Here is a 14,597-nt window from a genome sequence, read left to right on the forward strand (position 1 = left end):
TTTCTTCTTGTCACTCTTCCATAAAGACCAGATTTGTGGAGTGCACGACTAATAGTTGTCCTGTAGACAGATGCTCCCACCTGAGCTGTGGATCTCTACAGCTCCTCCAGAGTTACCATGGGCCTCTTGGCTGCTTCTCTGATTTAATGCTCTCCTTGCCCGGCCTGTCATTTTAGGTGGATGACCATGTCCTTGCATGGTTTGCAGTTGTGGCGTACTCTTTCCATTTTCAGATGATGGATTAAACAGTGAGATGTTCAAAGCGTGGCATATTTTTTTTATTACCTAACCCTGCTTTACATTTCTCAACTTTTTCCCGGACCGGTCTGTTGTGTTCCATGGCCTTCATGTTGCTGTTTGTTCACTTGTGTTCTCTAACAAACCTCTGAGGGCTTCATAGAACAGCTTTATTTATACTGAGCATAACTCCTTGATGCCGAGCGCACGCAAACATGCGGCCTCTCAGCATCTGGGCCTTGACTCCGAGCGGCCGCATATTTTTGTGGCCATTAGAAAATACATATGTGCTGAGAGCGTGTGCCCTGTGCGGAGGGAGCCAGCACATGTGTCGATGACTCATGGAAAGGTCCCGATCTCCCCTTGTGATCGGGACCTTTTCCAATCTTGTGATGGTGAATCACGGTGGTCACGTGACCCTATAACCCTGCCCGCCTCCCGGCTTCTGAAACTCTTAAAGGGCCGGGAGGTGCTGGTGCGAAGTGGTTAAATTGCAAACGGGTAGATTCTATTTACTCCACACTTTTCAGATACTGATTTGTAAAAAACTTTGAAAACCATTTACCATTTTCTTTCCACTTCATAATTATGTGCCAGTTTGTGTTGATCTATCAATAAAATAAATTTACATTTTTGGTTGAGACATGAAGACAAAATGTGGAAAATTTCAAGGGGTATGAATACTTTTTGAAGGCTGCGTGTGTGTGTGTGTGTGTGTGTGTGTGTGTGTGTGTGTGTGTATAAAATGTGTCGCTGAGCCTGCATGTGCTGCCCTGCTGCAGTAAATGTACTGTAGCTGGGTGGTAAGTGGTTAAACTCCCATCTCTAAAGGAGGAGAGCGTGGGAAGGCGAACATTAGTGAGTGGGGAATTTTTCTTACAAGTGAGTGTCTTTCAAGCATTCAGGCAAGAAGCACGGCCAAGCAACTGGCATTTTCAAAGGAAGGGTGGACTGTGTGGCAGCTAATTTTTTTTCACCACACGGGTTGAATTAATCATTCTCTGTATTGACTTAAAAATTCTATGCCAAATTTTATTCTGTTAAATTTAGTTGTGTTTGTGAATTTTAGCTCCTTATTTTGCTTACGAGCTTACTGTTTAGGAGGAGCTGTTCTTGGGAGTCAGTGATATAGTATATTACTCACCCTTAAACTATGTTAAATGTTTATGAAATATGTGCAGCTTCTGCCTACCTTTTTTTTTTTTCCTGTAAATTTATCTACATGGCAATAAATGTTTCATTTCTTCCGTTGTTTCACATCTAGGCCTGATTCGACTTGTGTAAGTCAATTGGAATGAAAAATAAGATCCATCTGTTGGGTTACTTGGCCAACTAATATTTCACCAGATTTTATTTTTAAAGCTAAACTGTGCCTTTCGTTAGCACATTATGATTAAATGGCATTGGCAGAACTGATATATATATATATGAGTTTGCTCAGCGGTACTTCTGCTGTAAGCGGATGGCAAGTAGTTAGTGAATACTCTTCTTACTCTTCCATGTTTTTTACAACTTGGTGTTTGATTTCCTCTAGCCTTCATGCAGCAACTTCTTTGTTCCAACAGCAGCTTCATATCCTTTCTCAGAGTGGGTTTCTTGATGGTGGCGAAGCCTGCCTGCGCATTGAGTGATGGTGTGGCTACTTGAGGGTGATGCTGCAGAAGAGTATTTGGGGAAACAGTCATCTGATCTCCTAGATTGTAAACTCTAATGAGCAGGGCTCTTGTTTCCTGTTGTACCAAATTGTATTGTATCTGTAATGTCTACCTTAATTTTGTAAAGCACTCCGCAAACTGTTGGCACTATATAAATCCTGTGTAATAATAATAATAGGAACCTGAAGAAGCACCTTCATGACTGTATTACTGTTGATTTTAATAAAGCTGCAGATTTTAAAATTACATAACCCTTACCTTCTTATTTCAATCTATTTGTTCAATCAGAGATTTCTCAGATTTGCTATTTGCACACCCAAATGTTTAAGTTAGAATTCCTGGTATAAATGGGCATGTAAATAGTGTTTCCTGTGTTTATCCAAGATCTCTCATGGTTGTGAAATTGTCAGTATCTTTGGACAGGCCATTTTCTAGCTTGGTTTTCTTCCCCCCCAGACAACTCTACAGCAGTCTCCTATGGAAATCTAGAGGCCTTTTACACCCATCTCTTAATATTTCAACAGCATTCTAATTTGGGTTGAGCTGAACCTGATTTCCATTTCAGTGGTTCTAATCAAAAGTTTAACCACTTGCCCTCCAGAGGATTTTCCCCCCTTCCTGACCAGGCCACTTTGTGATACAGCGCTGTTACTTTTAACTGACAATTGTGCGGTCATGCACCACTGTATGTAAATTAAATTTTATGTCCTTTCCCCCCCCCCCCCCCTCACAAATAGAGCTTTCTTTTGGTGGTATCGCCTGTGCGGTTTTTATTTTTTGTGCTATAAACAGACTGACACTTTTTAAAATTTTTTTTAATATTTTTGACTTTTTGCTATAAAACATATTTAGTAAAAAATATTTAAAACAAATTTCTTCATAAATTTAGGCCAAAATGTATTCTGCTACATGTCTTTTCTATAAAAAAAAAAAAAAAATCCCAATACATGCAAATTAATTGGTTTACATGAAAGTTATATCTACAAATGGTGGTGTATATATACTGGAATTTTTAATTTTTTATATATGTTCTAGTTATGGCGAGTTATAGCAGGACTGCGGAGGGCATTCTGACACTTGGTGGGCACTAACTGCCACTGACATCCCAATGACACAAAGTTATCACTGCTAATAAAAAGCACTGACACTGTTCTAATGACACTGGGCAGGAAGGGGTTAACATCTGAGGCGGTGAAAGGGTTAATGGTGTGTTTTACATGATGTGCTGTGAGTGTTTTACTAGGGAGACATGCTGCTGTGTATCTCTGCTGTGCAGAGAAATACACAGCAGCTTGTCCTTGCTGGTTGGAGAGAAACCTGTTTACACACAGGTCTCTCCCCTGTTAGCTTTGCCTGATGATCGCCGGGTGCCGTCGGGGAATCTCTGCCCGTCACCCGGTGATTGACATCCTTAGGCGCCACTGGCGGCGCGTGTGCCCTCTATCCAGAAATGCAAATCGCGTATAGGGCCGCGGGAAAGCAGTTAATTCGATGGTGAATATTTTTAGATGACATAAGATTTGGCAAATAGATTGGGAGGACTTCCCAACTGGACCTGTTTGAATGCATGATAGATAGAAGAATGGCAAAGTAGAAAAGTTTTTTGTGTCCAAGTTGAGGGAATGTGCCCTGACATAGATGAACTCTACCGGGTCTGGACTTTCAATCTAGCATCTGGTTTCCTCAGTTTTGCTTCTAAATATGGCCATACATGGTGGTTTTTTTTTTTTTCATTCAGTCAGCTGGCTAGATGAGAAAAACTGAACCGATTCTCTTATCCACTCATTCAAGGTGGATAGGGGAATCCTCACCACTGCGCTATTGTATTCCAACAGCAGGGGGACTTCCCACTGTTAGAATACACAGATCAGTGCTGCAGCACCTGATTGTACAGCTTTAACCAATAGGGGAATTAAACAGAAGGACATCTATAGATGTCTGTTCAGCCTCTCTGTTGGCTAAAGCTATTCAGTAAATCGACTTCTGTTCAACTGCAATATCCATGCATAAATTGAAATTCGGCCAGTCACTGCTAAACCAGCCGAATTTTGATTCAACTATGACCACCTTAATTCCTAGCATGAAGATAAAGATGGGAAAGCAGGAATCACTCTGATAGCATTCAGAAGAAAACTTCATTGAGAGAGAGTTTTTCCCATCAGAATATATATATGTGGTTCTTTGTATCATGGGAGGAATGCTTAATGCAATCTAGACATCTTAGTTTATAATCATTTAGAAAACCATGTGGTGTTACCTTTTTTTACATTGACTTTTTTTGTATTCTATCCAGTGCTGAGGATAGGACTCTTTCACACAGGCACTCTCTTCTGCATTAAAATTACATTATCTGCCTGTATACCCTGTACACTGAGCTGGGCACATGTAGCTCTATGACCAAATTTCAGCAGTGCTGGAATGAATTAACTTGTGTGCGGGAGTAACGTAGTCTCGGCTGCGGCCAATCAAAATGGCTGATGCGGCTGAAAATGACAGTGCGGCACTGGATAAAAGGTGAGTATAGTTCTGCTTTAAACATGATTTATGTGACTTGCAAAAAGGATTTTGTAATTTCATGTCACTACATACTTTTTTGGCTGTTCTGGTAAACAAGTTCTAAAACCAACAGTGACTCTATGCCAATTGTTTCTGTCTTGCAGATGAGCCTACACGATCTTTGAGTGGACTGATCCTGAAAAATAATGTGAAAGCTCATTTTCAGAACTTCCCCAATGGGGTGACTGACTTTATAAAGAGCGAGTGCTTGAATAACATTGGTGACTCATCCCCACTAATTAGAGCAACAGTAGGTAAGTGCTTTGTGGCAAAATTACACTGTCAGTAAAATATCTAATTGGAGGCTTTTAATGGTCTGTCTTCATTTTTATGTGTAATTTTTCAGAAATCAAATTTATAAAAAATTTCTTAAACACTTCTTTTTTTTTTTTTTTTTTTATATATGTACAGCTCTGCCATGCAGAACAGCCAGCTACACTATTTGGGTGGACTGACCCTTAGGTTCTTCTAGAATATTTTTTGACTTTTCATGAAACTGTCAATGAGTAAACCACTCCCAAGTGTAGCCAGTATAGTTAAAAACTTGTAGCAAAAATAGAATAACCCAGCGCTAGCCAAACCAAAACCTCAAATACAAAAAAATCGAAAATAAAAAAGTAGACCAAGAAATGTTGCCACCTGCAGCTATCATGTTCATACACCCCAAAAAAAGTGAAAATAATTGAAAGTGCAGTGCAACAATAGGAACAATTTAAATTAAATGTGTAATATAACAAAGATAATTACACCATGATTGAAAAAACAAATCTCTTAAAGTGAAGTCCATATATTAATCTCAAAAAGTCTTTCATATGTTATCCACAATATATAGCAGTCTGTGCTCCACCACAGTGCCCACCACCTGTCACTTCAGCCTCTTACCTTGCAGTTTGACCCACACTCAGGTAATGTCATGTGCTTTCCTGCAGCAATCCTTCAAACTGCTTCAGGTAGTTCATCCATCCATGGTCTGATTCAAATATAACACATCAGACCGGGAAGAAAAAAAAACACATGGTGTAATAAATACCCAATCCTTTGATAAGCCCAAAACATTAAAACTACTCACAAAAAAGTGCACTGAAAGATCCAGTGCACAAGATAAATCTCCTTTTTAACCACTTGCCCTCATGAGGATTTACCCCCCCCTTAATGACCAGGCCTCTTTTTGCTACTCGGCACTGCACTAATTCATGCTGCACCCAAATGAAATTTACGTCCTTTTTTTTACACAAATAGCTTTCTTTTGGTGGTATTTGATCACCTGTGCGCTTTTTATTTTTCACGCTATAAACAAAAAAAGACCCAAAATTTTGAAGAAAAACAATATTTTTTACTTTCAGCTATAAAAAATATATAGTAAACTCAAAGTTATAAATTTAGGCCAAAATGTGTTCTGCTACATGTTTTTGGTAAAAAAAATCCCAATAAGTGTATATTGATTGCTTTGTGTGAAAGTTATAGTGTCTACAAACTATGGTATAGATACTGCAATTTACGCCATTTTTTTTTGCTATACAGCGCTGCGTTAGTTTAATGGACAATGTGCGATCATGCAGTACGGTACATAAATGAAATTTATGTCCTTGTTTTCACACAAATAGAGCTTTCTTTCAGTGGTATTTGATCACCTGTGCGCTTTTTTATTTTTTGCGCTATAAAAAAAAAAGTGACAATTTTGAGAAAACAAAAATATTTTGGACTTTTTGCTATAAAACATGTCCAGTAAAAAAAAAATTAAAATCAAATTGTCATAAATTTCGGCCAAAATGGATTCTGCGACATGTCTTTGCTAAAAAACAAAACCCCAATACTTGTAAATTAATTGGTCTACGTGAAAGTTATAGCGTTTACAAATGGCGGGAAAGATACTCGGATTTTTAATTTTTTTTTATGCTAATAATGGCGGCGATCAGCGACTTATGGCAGGACTGTGTCGGACATTCTGACACTGGGGGGAACTGACTTGGGGTCACTGACATCCCCAGTGACACCAATACAGTGATCAGTGCAAAAACAAAACAAAACAGTGACACTGTACTAATGGCACTGGAGAGGAAGGGGTTAACTTTTTTTATTCACTGAAAGGGTTTAACTGTGTGAGGGGAGTGTTTTACTAGGGGGCAGGGGTGTGTACTGCACGGGGACACGCTGACAGGGAGAGAGAAACTCTTCTCTCTGGATCAGCGTGTCAGGAGCTGTCAGGGAACTGACAGCAGAGCTACTGCAGCCCTGCTCTCTGTCAGTGATTGCCGCTAATCAGCGGGACACGGCCGGTAATTACCGGCCGTGACCCGGCGACTGACACCCGCGGCCGGGATCGGCGGTGCAGTTAGGGCGGTGGCGCGCCTCGCGCACGCCCCCTACCTGTTTTGTGAAAGCATGTTTTAAAACGTGGTTTTGCCCAGCCGTGCCGACCTGCCACCGTATTTCTACAGTGGCTGGTCGGCAAGAAGTTAATGTTGAAAACCGATTGCTGCCTCCAAGGTTAAACTTCTGTGAATACTATATGTAAAGACTTCGATGGAAATTACATCATTAAGCTCCACGTCCTGACATACTTGGACTTCTGGTGTAAATTGTCATTAAGCTCCACCTCCTGATGTTTTGTTGGTGACTTCCTATGAGGAAATTACGTGACAAAACCTGTCAGGTGGTGGAGTTATTCAAGCACTGAAGGGAAGGGGGTGCAGTCCCACTGTTCCTGGTGTGCAGAAACTCATGTTCTAACAGTTTGGGGACTGCTTGTTTATGCCTACTAATGGTGTCAACATCTGCAGCCCAGCTGTACTGCTAGAGTTTGTTCCATCATTATAGTAGTCTTTAACTGTCTGATATGGCCAGATCCTCTTCCTATTTGACAGTTTTTTTTTTTTAACCACTTCTAGTCCAGACACTTTTACCCCCTTCCTGTCCAGGCCAATTTTCAGCTTTCAGTGCTATCACACTTTGAATGACAGTTGCACGGTCATGCAACACTGTACCCATATGCATTTTTTTGAGACAGATAAAGCTTTATTTTGGTGGTATTTATTCACCTCTGGGATTTTTTAAAATTTTTTTTTGCTATGTAAATAAAAAGTCCAAAATTTTTGAATAAAGTGTTTTTCTTATAAAATTTTGAAAATAAATAGTATTTCATCATAAATCTTGGCCAAAATTGATTCCGTTATCTTTTTAATAACAAACAAAACCCAAATTAGTATATAATGAAAAATTATAATTTGTTACATTTTTTTTATTTTTTTATGTTTGTTTTTTTTTTTCATACTGTCACCCTTGCAGTACAGTGTCACCATGGTTACACTGTACTACTTGTGGGGGATGATGATGATTTTTTACACTGATTGCTTTTACACCCATAAAGGGTCGTTTTAAAACCTCTAATGCCTACTACACATGATATGAAAATTGGATGAAAAATACCGCTTTCAGAGCGATCATCCCATAATCTGATCGTTGGTGCACAGCTTTTTAGAGCAGATCACAACAGTTTGTGCAAAATTATTCGAAGGTACAAGCACAAAAATTACTGATTTTTATTTTATTACAAATATTGTATGGATTAAAGTGTGGCCAAGACCGCGCATGCTTGGAAACTAAAGAATACATAACATCATTGCGGGAGTTGTATTCTGTCTTATGAGAATTTTCATAACTCTAGTAACCTATTCGTTTTCAATATGAGACTAGCATGTAATAAGAACCTGATGATCCTTCATCCGATATTCTCATAGTGTGTACAAGGCTTTAGGCAACAGACTTGTCCAATGCACCACTGTTCAACCTTTCCCCTCTCTATGGAGATTGGAAGCACTCTGAAAAACTGTTTTTCTCTCAAGCACTTATAAACCTTGTCACTGTCTGGGGAGGATTGTGGATCTGGCATTGTTCCACTTTAACAAAGTGACTACCATACTGGTGGAGAATTCATCTGTCTTTAAAGTGGAAGTCCAGGCTATAACTAACTAAGCTTAAAACTGCCCCCTTCTAGCTATTATGCTAATTGTCCTGTAGAAGTAACATGCTTATACACTTGCCTGTTCTCACGGTGCTATGCTCTGGTCACGTGATGAGCTCCCAGCGTTTGCCTTCAGGAGATGGGAGGAACAGCTGTCAACGAATGCTGCAGAGTAAGTCAATGGGTGATGTCACTGCCAAGACATTTGATCTGTTGGTGCTGTCTCCTCTCCACTGAGGCCAACTGATGGGCAGATCATGTGATTGGCCAGAGCACCCTGAAAATAGGTAAGTATAAGCATCTTCATTCCACAGGGCTAGTTATAGATGTTAGGAGGGTGGAAACCGTTTTAAACTTAGTTTAACTTTGAATTTCACTAAGGACCTGATAAGTGGTTGGAAGCAATCTCTAGAACTTGACTCGCATTGGCGGATTCTGTCCTTCATCTCTTCCTGTCTGATATTTAGTTTGCTCAACATTGGCTGATTAGTCAGAGATCTTGCCACTGTTGCAGTTGATCCCTTAACCAGTTTCCCTCTACCTAATAGCAGTTTTACTGCTACAGGACAGACTCCCTGCGCAAAATCGCGTGTGTGTATACCTGATCCTCACTCCCACAGCGTTCACGGGCAGGGGGCGCGCGCCCCTGCCAGTGTCGTGATTCGGTACCGTACCGATCACTCATCAGATTCAGGCCAATGATGTTTGGCCTAGACCTGCTGATTGGCTGTACCTAATTGGCTCAGTCCTGTGCCTGTGTTTACATTACACAGGCACAGGAAATTATGCAATCTTCTCTCCCTGGAGCACATTCCGTTCTAGAGAGAAAAGAAGCAGATCCAAGCAGCACACTTTTACAGTAAAAGCACAGCTAGGTCACATTTAACCCCCTGATCACCTCCCAAAGTAACCTTTTAACTGCCCTGTCACCAGTGTCATTATTACAGTATCACTTGGTGACGTGGTGAGTCCCATAAGTGCAGTACAAACTGGTGCGGTGGCTAGCACAAGTATTGTCCCGCAGCCACCAAGAATTTAAACATAGGCCCGTAGAGCCCATAGTGTCCTTCCGGATTGAAAATCTTGATTGGCAGCCCACAAATTCTGTAGCACCCGTATTTCCACCACTGCCCAACCCGGAATTCAAAACAGCAAATTTTAACTACTCCCCTTGATTTTTTTGAAGTTTTTTTTCATGAAAGATCTGTATGGATTGTGGATCAAAGCAATTTATATGCACAATTTATCGCTGCTAGCCCAAATTCAAACTTTGCCAGACCATTTTCATGGAAACGACCATCCACATTTCCCCGACACGACCATCCACATTTCCCCGACACGACCATCCACATTTCCCCGACTATAAATTTAACATGGGAGGGGTGGACTTAAACGACCAGATGATGAAGCCAATTTCCCAAACAACTAGACGCTGGTACAAAAAAGTGTCTTTATATTTATTTCAGTTGGCTCTGTACAATGCTTTTGTGCTTTACAAAGCAACTGGACAAAGTGGATCCTTCCTAGAATTCCAGGAAGAGATAATCACAGCTCTTATGTATCCAGAAGGTGCCGTGGCCCAAACCATCAACCCAGATGCAGTGAGCCGGCTGCATGAGAGGCATTTTCCTGATGCCATTTCTGGTACCCCCCAACCCAAAAGCCACCCCAAAAAAGATGTAGTGTCTGTAGCAGACACAGAATTAGGCGTGACACGCTTTTTTTTTTTTCTTTTTTCTTTTTTTTTTGTCTTTATCCCTCCTGTCCTGGCCAACCTGGTTTTTGCCTCAAGGACTGCTTCTGTCACTACCACACACTAGTGTGGAGTGTTAGTATAGGGTACAGCATGGCACAGTCTAGGGCAAATCTATACATAGGGTCTTGAAAGATGTTAGGTAGTCAGGAAACTGGCTATTGCATTTTGAGAACCTAACAATTGAACTTTACAATTTAAAAAGTAAAAAATAAACAGCAAAAATAGTTGCCGTTTTTTGTTAACCATTATTGTTTTCTGTGCAGGAATGCCATTCAGCTGCAGCACCAATCTGTTCTGATAGCAACAGGGTGTGCTCTCAGAATATACGTCAGTATATGCAGTGCTGTTGGATAAGATTTATCATCAGCAATTAAAAAAGAACATATATGTCTAAGCATGGGGGCCTGGGATGGCAAGTGGGTGGACCACTCTTGTGCTTCGGCATAGTTGTTATATAATTTTGGCACAGATTTCAATAAAAAGTTGTTTTATACAGTTACTGTTTTATTAAAAGTTATTGTTTTCTTTGCAGGAACACCATTCTGCTGCAGCTCCAATCTGTTTATTCTGACAGCAATAAAATGCGCTCTCAGAATATACGTCAGTGTGTGCAGTGCTACTGGATGAGTTTTTTTTGCATCCACAGTTAAAAAAAGAACATATATGCCCAAGCATGGGGGCCTGTGGTGGTCAGTGGGTGGATCACTCCTATGTTTCCACATATATATTTTTTAAATTTTTTTTTTTTTAGTAGAGATTTCTTCTTCATCCCCTTCAATAGATGTGAATAGAGGAATAGGACAGCAAATCTATCACTAGACCTCCTGTGTAAATCTAAAGTGGTAGCCTGTAAAGGCTTTTAAAATGTTGCCTATGGATATTAGATATGTATGTAGTTTGTCGCCGTTGCACGGGGCATGCACAGTTTTAAAGTCATGTTTAGTTATCTCTACTCGGTATAACATCTTTTATATTTTACCAAACAACTGGCCAATATATTTTTTTGTGCATTGAAATTCAAAAAAGTGTATTTTTTGTTTTTTTTTAAATGGTGTTTGAAAAATTGCTGCGCAAGCATTGAGATGAAAAATTGCAACACCCACCATTTTATTCTCTAGGGCGTTTGCTTTAACCTCCCTGATGGTATTCCTGAGTGTAGCTCGGGGTAAAGTTTCAATACCAAAAGCGGTAACCCCGAGCTACACTCAAACTTACCATGCGGCGCTGCTCCGGGATCTGTTCTTTACTTACCTTGTCCTGCGCTCCCGCGATGTCCCCCCTGCAGTGTCCCCGGCAATGTAATCCGGCGGATGCCGGCATCTGTCATCTGGGTTCTGTCCCCTGCGAGCGTCGGGACGTACGGGGGACGGCACGGCAGGAAATTTGAAAATGACAAAAAGTGACATTCACTAAATACACTAAAATCACATAGTATAACATTACTGTATCAAACCATTTCACATACATTTTGTCCCTAGTGCTTTGTCCTGTGCCCTGCCTGCATTTTTACTGTTCTTTCTGCCTGGAAACTGAGAAACGTCCATGGCGTCCAAAAAGCATCCCTTTAGGTCAAAAGCGGTTTTAGACCAGCTAGAGAACAGCGATAGTAAATTAGAACTACTTGCAGAATTGAGTGATAATGATTCATGGGGAAATTTGTCATCAGACACTGAAAACGATTTTGCGACTTTGCTCAGTGATGTGCGAATTTGGCGCTATATTTCAAATTTCAGTGTTTTTGGTTTGATTATATTATTGAATTAACTGTATTATTATTATATTATTTTTTATGATTATTTATTAAATTATAATTTATGATTTTGTGTTTTATCCTACCCGGGATGTTTACTAGACTCTTGTTCGGATAGATTTCAGTGAGTTAATCCTAAAAATTACAGGCCTACAATAAAAAAAATATATATTTCCATGCAAAAAAATGTACCGCTTAGAGCACAGAAATATGGACATAATCAGACCGCTAGGGAGGTTAAAATATATATATGTTTGAGGGTTAAAAGTAATGTTCTATCAAAAATACTGAATTTTTTCATGTGAACAAAAATTGTCAGAAAAGGCTTGGTCTTCAATGGTTTGAAGAGTGAGTGATGCGTGGCATAAGCTTCTAATGCTGGACACAAAATGCCAAGATAACCCCCCCCCCCCCCCCCCTCAATGACCCAATTATTTTTGGAAAGTATTTGAGGCATGTTGAGTTAATAGAATAATTTTTTTTTTTTACCACAAGTTTTAGGAAAATGACAAAAAAATTTATGACTAAATTTAGATTTTTTTGGATATTCTTTATAACCAAAATGAGAAAAAAATATATATTTTTTTCCCCCCAAAATTCTTGTCCTTTTTTTGTTTATAGTGCAAAAAATGAAACACAGGCTATCAAATAACCACCAAAAGAAATCTCTATTTGTGGGAACAAAATGACATAAATTTCATTTATGTACAGCATTGAATGGCCGTGCAATTGTCAGTTAACCACTTGCCTACCAGGCACTTGTACCCTCTTCCTGCCCCGGCCAATTTTCAGCTTTCAGCGCTGTAGTACTTTGAGTGACAATTGCGCAGTCATGCAACACTACATCCATATGAAATGTTTATCATTTTTTTCACACAAATAGAGCTTTCTTTTGGTGGTATGTACTCGCTGCTGTGTGTTTTATGTTTTGTGCCATAAACAAAAAAGTGCACAAATTATGAAGAAAAAAATGTTTTCTTTGTTTCTATTATAAAACTTTGCAAACAGGTAATTTTTCTCCTTCACTGATGTGCGTTGATGAGGCAGCAGTGATAGGCAGCACTGACATGCAACAATGATGGGCACTGGTGGGTGGCACTGCTGCTCACCGATCATCATTGCTCTGATCATCTGCCCTGATGATCGTTGCCGATCCCTCCTCTGACAATTCCCGGTTATCAGCAGTACTTTCCTTGCGCTGTCAAGTGCAGCCGATAACCGGCAACTGCATTTACCGGTGATCTGCCGTGTCATTGGACACAGCTGATCACATGTTAAAAGGCCACTGTGATTGGCCTTCTACCACATCACGTGATCAGCTGTGTCCGTAGGACACAGCGATCACTGAGATCGCTGGTGGCGCGGGAGGGCGCGCTCTGGGAGGACGTCATATGACACCTTCCCAGAACTGGCCGGCCGCAGTGAAGCCGTCATTCAGCTATCTGCGGTCGGCAAGTGGTTAAACTAATGCAGCGCCATGTAGCAAAAATTGGCGTAAACATTGTCCATTGGCGTGGACATACAGCAAAATACATTTTGGTATAAATTTATAACAAAAGCTCTATTTTGTGAAAAAGAGACAGGACGTAAATTGCATTTGGGTACAGCATTGCATGACTGCGCCATTGCCAGTTGAAATGGCGCAGTGCCAAATGGCAAAAAATGTTCTGGTCAGGAAGGGGGGTAAATCTTCCGGAGGGCAAGTGAATTAATTAAGTGGTTAATTACAGAATGCATTTTAAAGTAGCTTTTAAATTTCAGTTTTAGTGATCTGGTACAGACTTCTTGACTTGTCTCTCGTATGGGTCTTGTGACTGTATACAGTTGTGGCCAAAATTATTCAACCCCCACTGAAATTGAGTGTTTTGGCCAGTTTGACATTGCTTTTGATCATTCAGTCATCTTGCTTACATTTACATTAAAGAGGCACTTGTAGGTCAGACAAATATAACATAACAGTTATAATGAAATAACCACAAATGTCTTTTCTGTGCTCACAGCATTATCAGTTTTATTCAACCCCCAAGTGACATTCAATCTTAGTACTTAGTACAGCATCCTTTTACAGTTATAACAGCTTTTAAACGTGAAGCATAGCTTGACACAAGTGTCTTGCAGCGATCTACGGGTATCTTCGCCCATTCTTCATGGGCAAAGGCCTCCAGTTCAGTCACATTCTTAGGCTTGCGCACTGCAACTGCTTTCTTTAAGTCCCACCAGAGGTTCTCAATCGGATTTAAGTCTGGTGACTGCGATGGCCACTCCAAAATGTTCCAGCCTTTCCTCTGCAACCATGCTCTAGTGGACTTGGAGGTATGCTTGGGATCATTGTCCTGTTGAAAGGTCCAACGTCTCCCAAGCCTCAGGTGTGTGACGGACTGCATCACGTTTCCATCCAATATCTCCTGGTACTGAAGAGAATTCATGGTACCTTGCACACGCTGAAGCTTCCCTGTACCTGCAGAAGCAAAACAGCCCCAAAGCATGATTGACCCTCCACCATGCTTCACAGTAGGCAAGGTGTTCTTTTCATCATAGGCCTTGTTCTTCCTCCTCCAAACATAGCGTTGATCCATGGGCCCAAACAGTTCTAATTTTGTTTCATCAGTCCACAGAACACTATCCCACAACTTTTGTGGTTTGTCCACATGGCTTTTGGCATACTGCAGTCGACTCTTCTTA

General features: G+C 40.4%; 1 protein-coding gene across 2 annotated transcripts in view; it reads left to right on the top strand.

The window, feature by feature from the left end:
* Nucleotides 1–14,597, top strand: part of TNPO1 (transportin 1) — a 217,033-nt gene that overhangs the window by 76,571 nt on the left and 125,865 nt on the right. For both annotated transcript variants that reach the window (XR_016314853.1, XM_089689021.1), the window contains exon 3: nt 4,553–4,702. Coding sequence is in view for 1 of the 2 variants with exons in the window: in XM_089689021.1 (XP_089545147.1) it covers nt 4,553–4,702 (150 nt within the window). In the remaining variant the exon portion in view is untranslated. The remainder of the gene's footprint in view (nt 1–4,552; nt 4,703–14,597) is intronic.

This window comes from Staurois parvus, unplaced genomic scaffold, assembly GCF_062004578.1.
Source record: "Staurois parvus isolate SC_StPar_1 unplaced genomic scaffold, SC_StPar_1.0 ptg000466l, whole genome shotgun sequence".
In the NCBI taxonomy this organism is placed as follows: Eukaryota; Metazoa; Chordata; class Amphibia; order Anura; family Ranidae; genus Staurois; species Staurois parvus.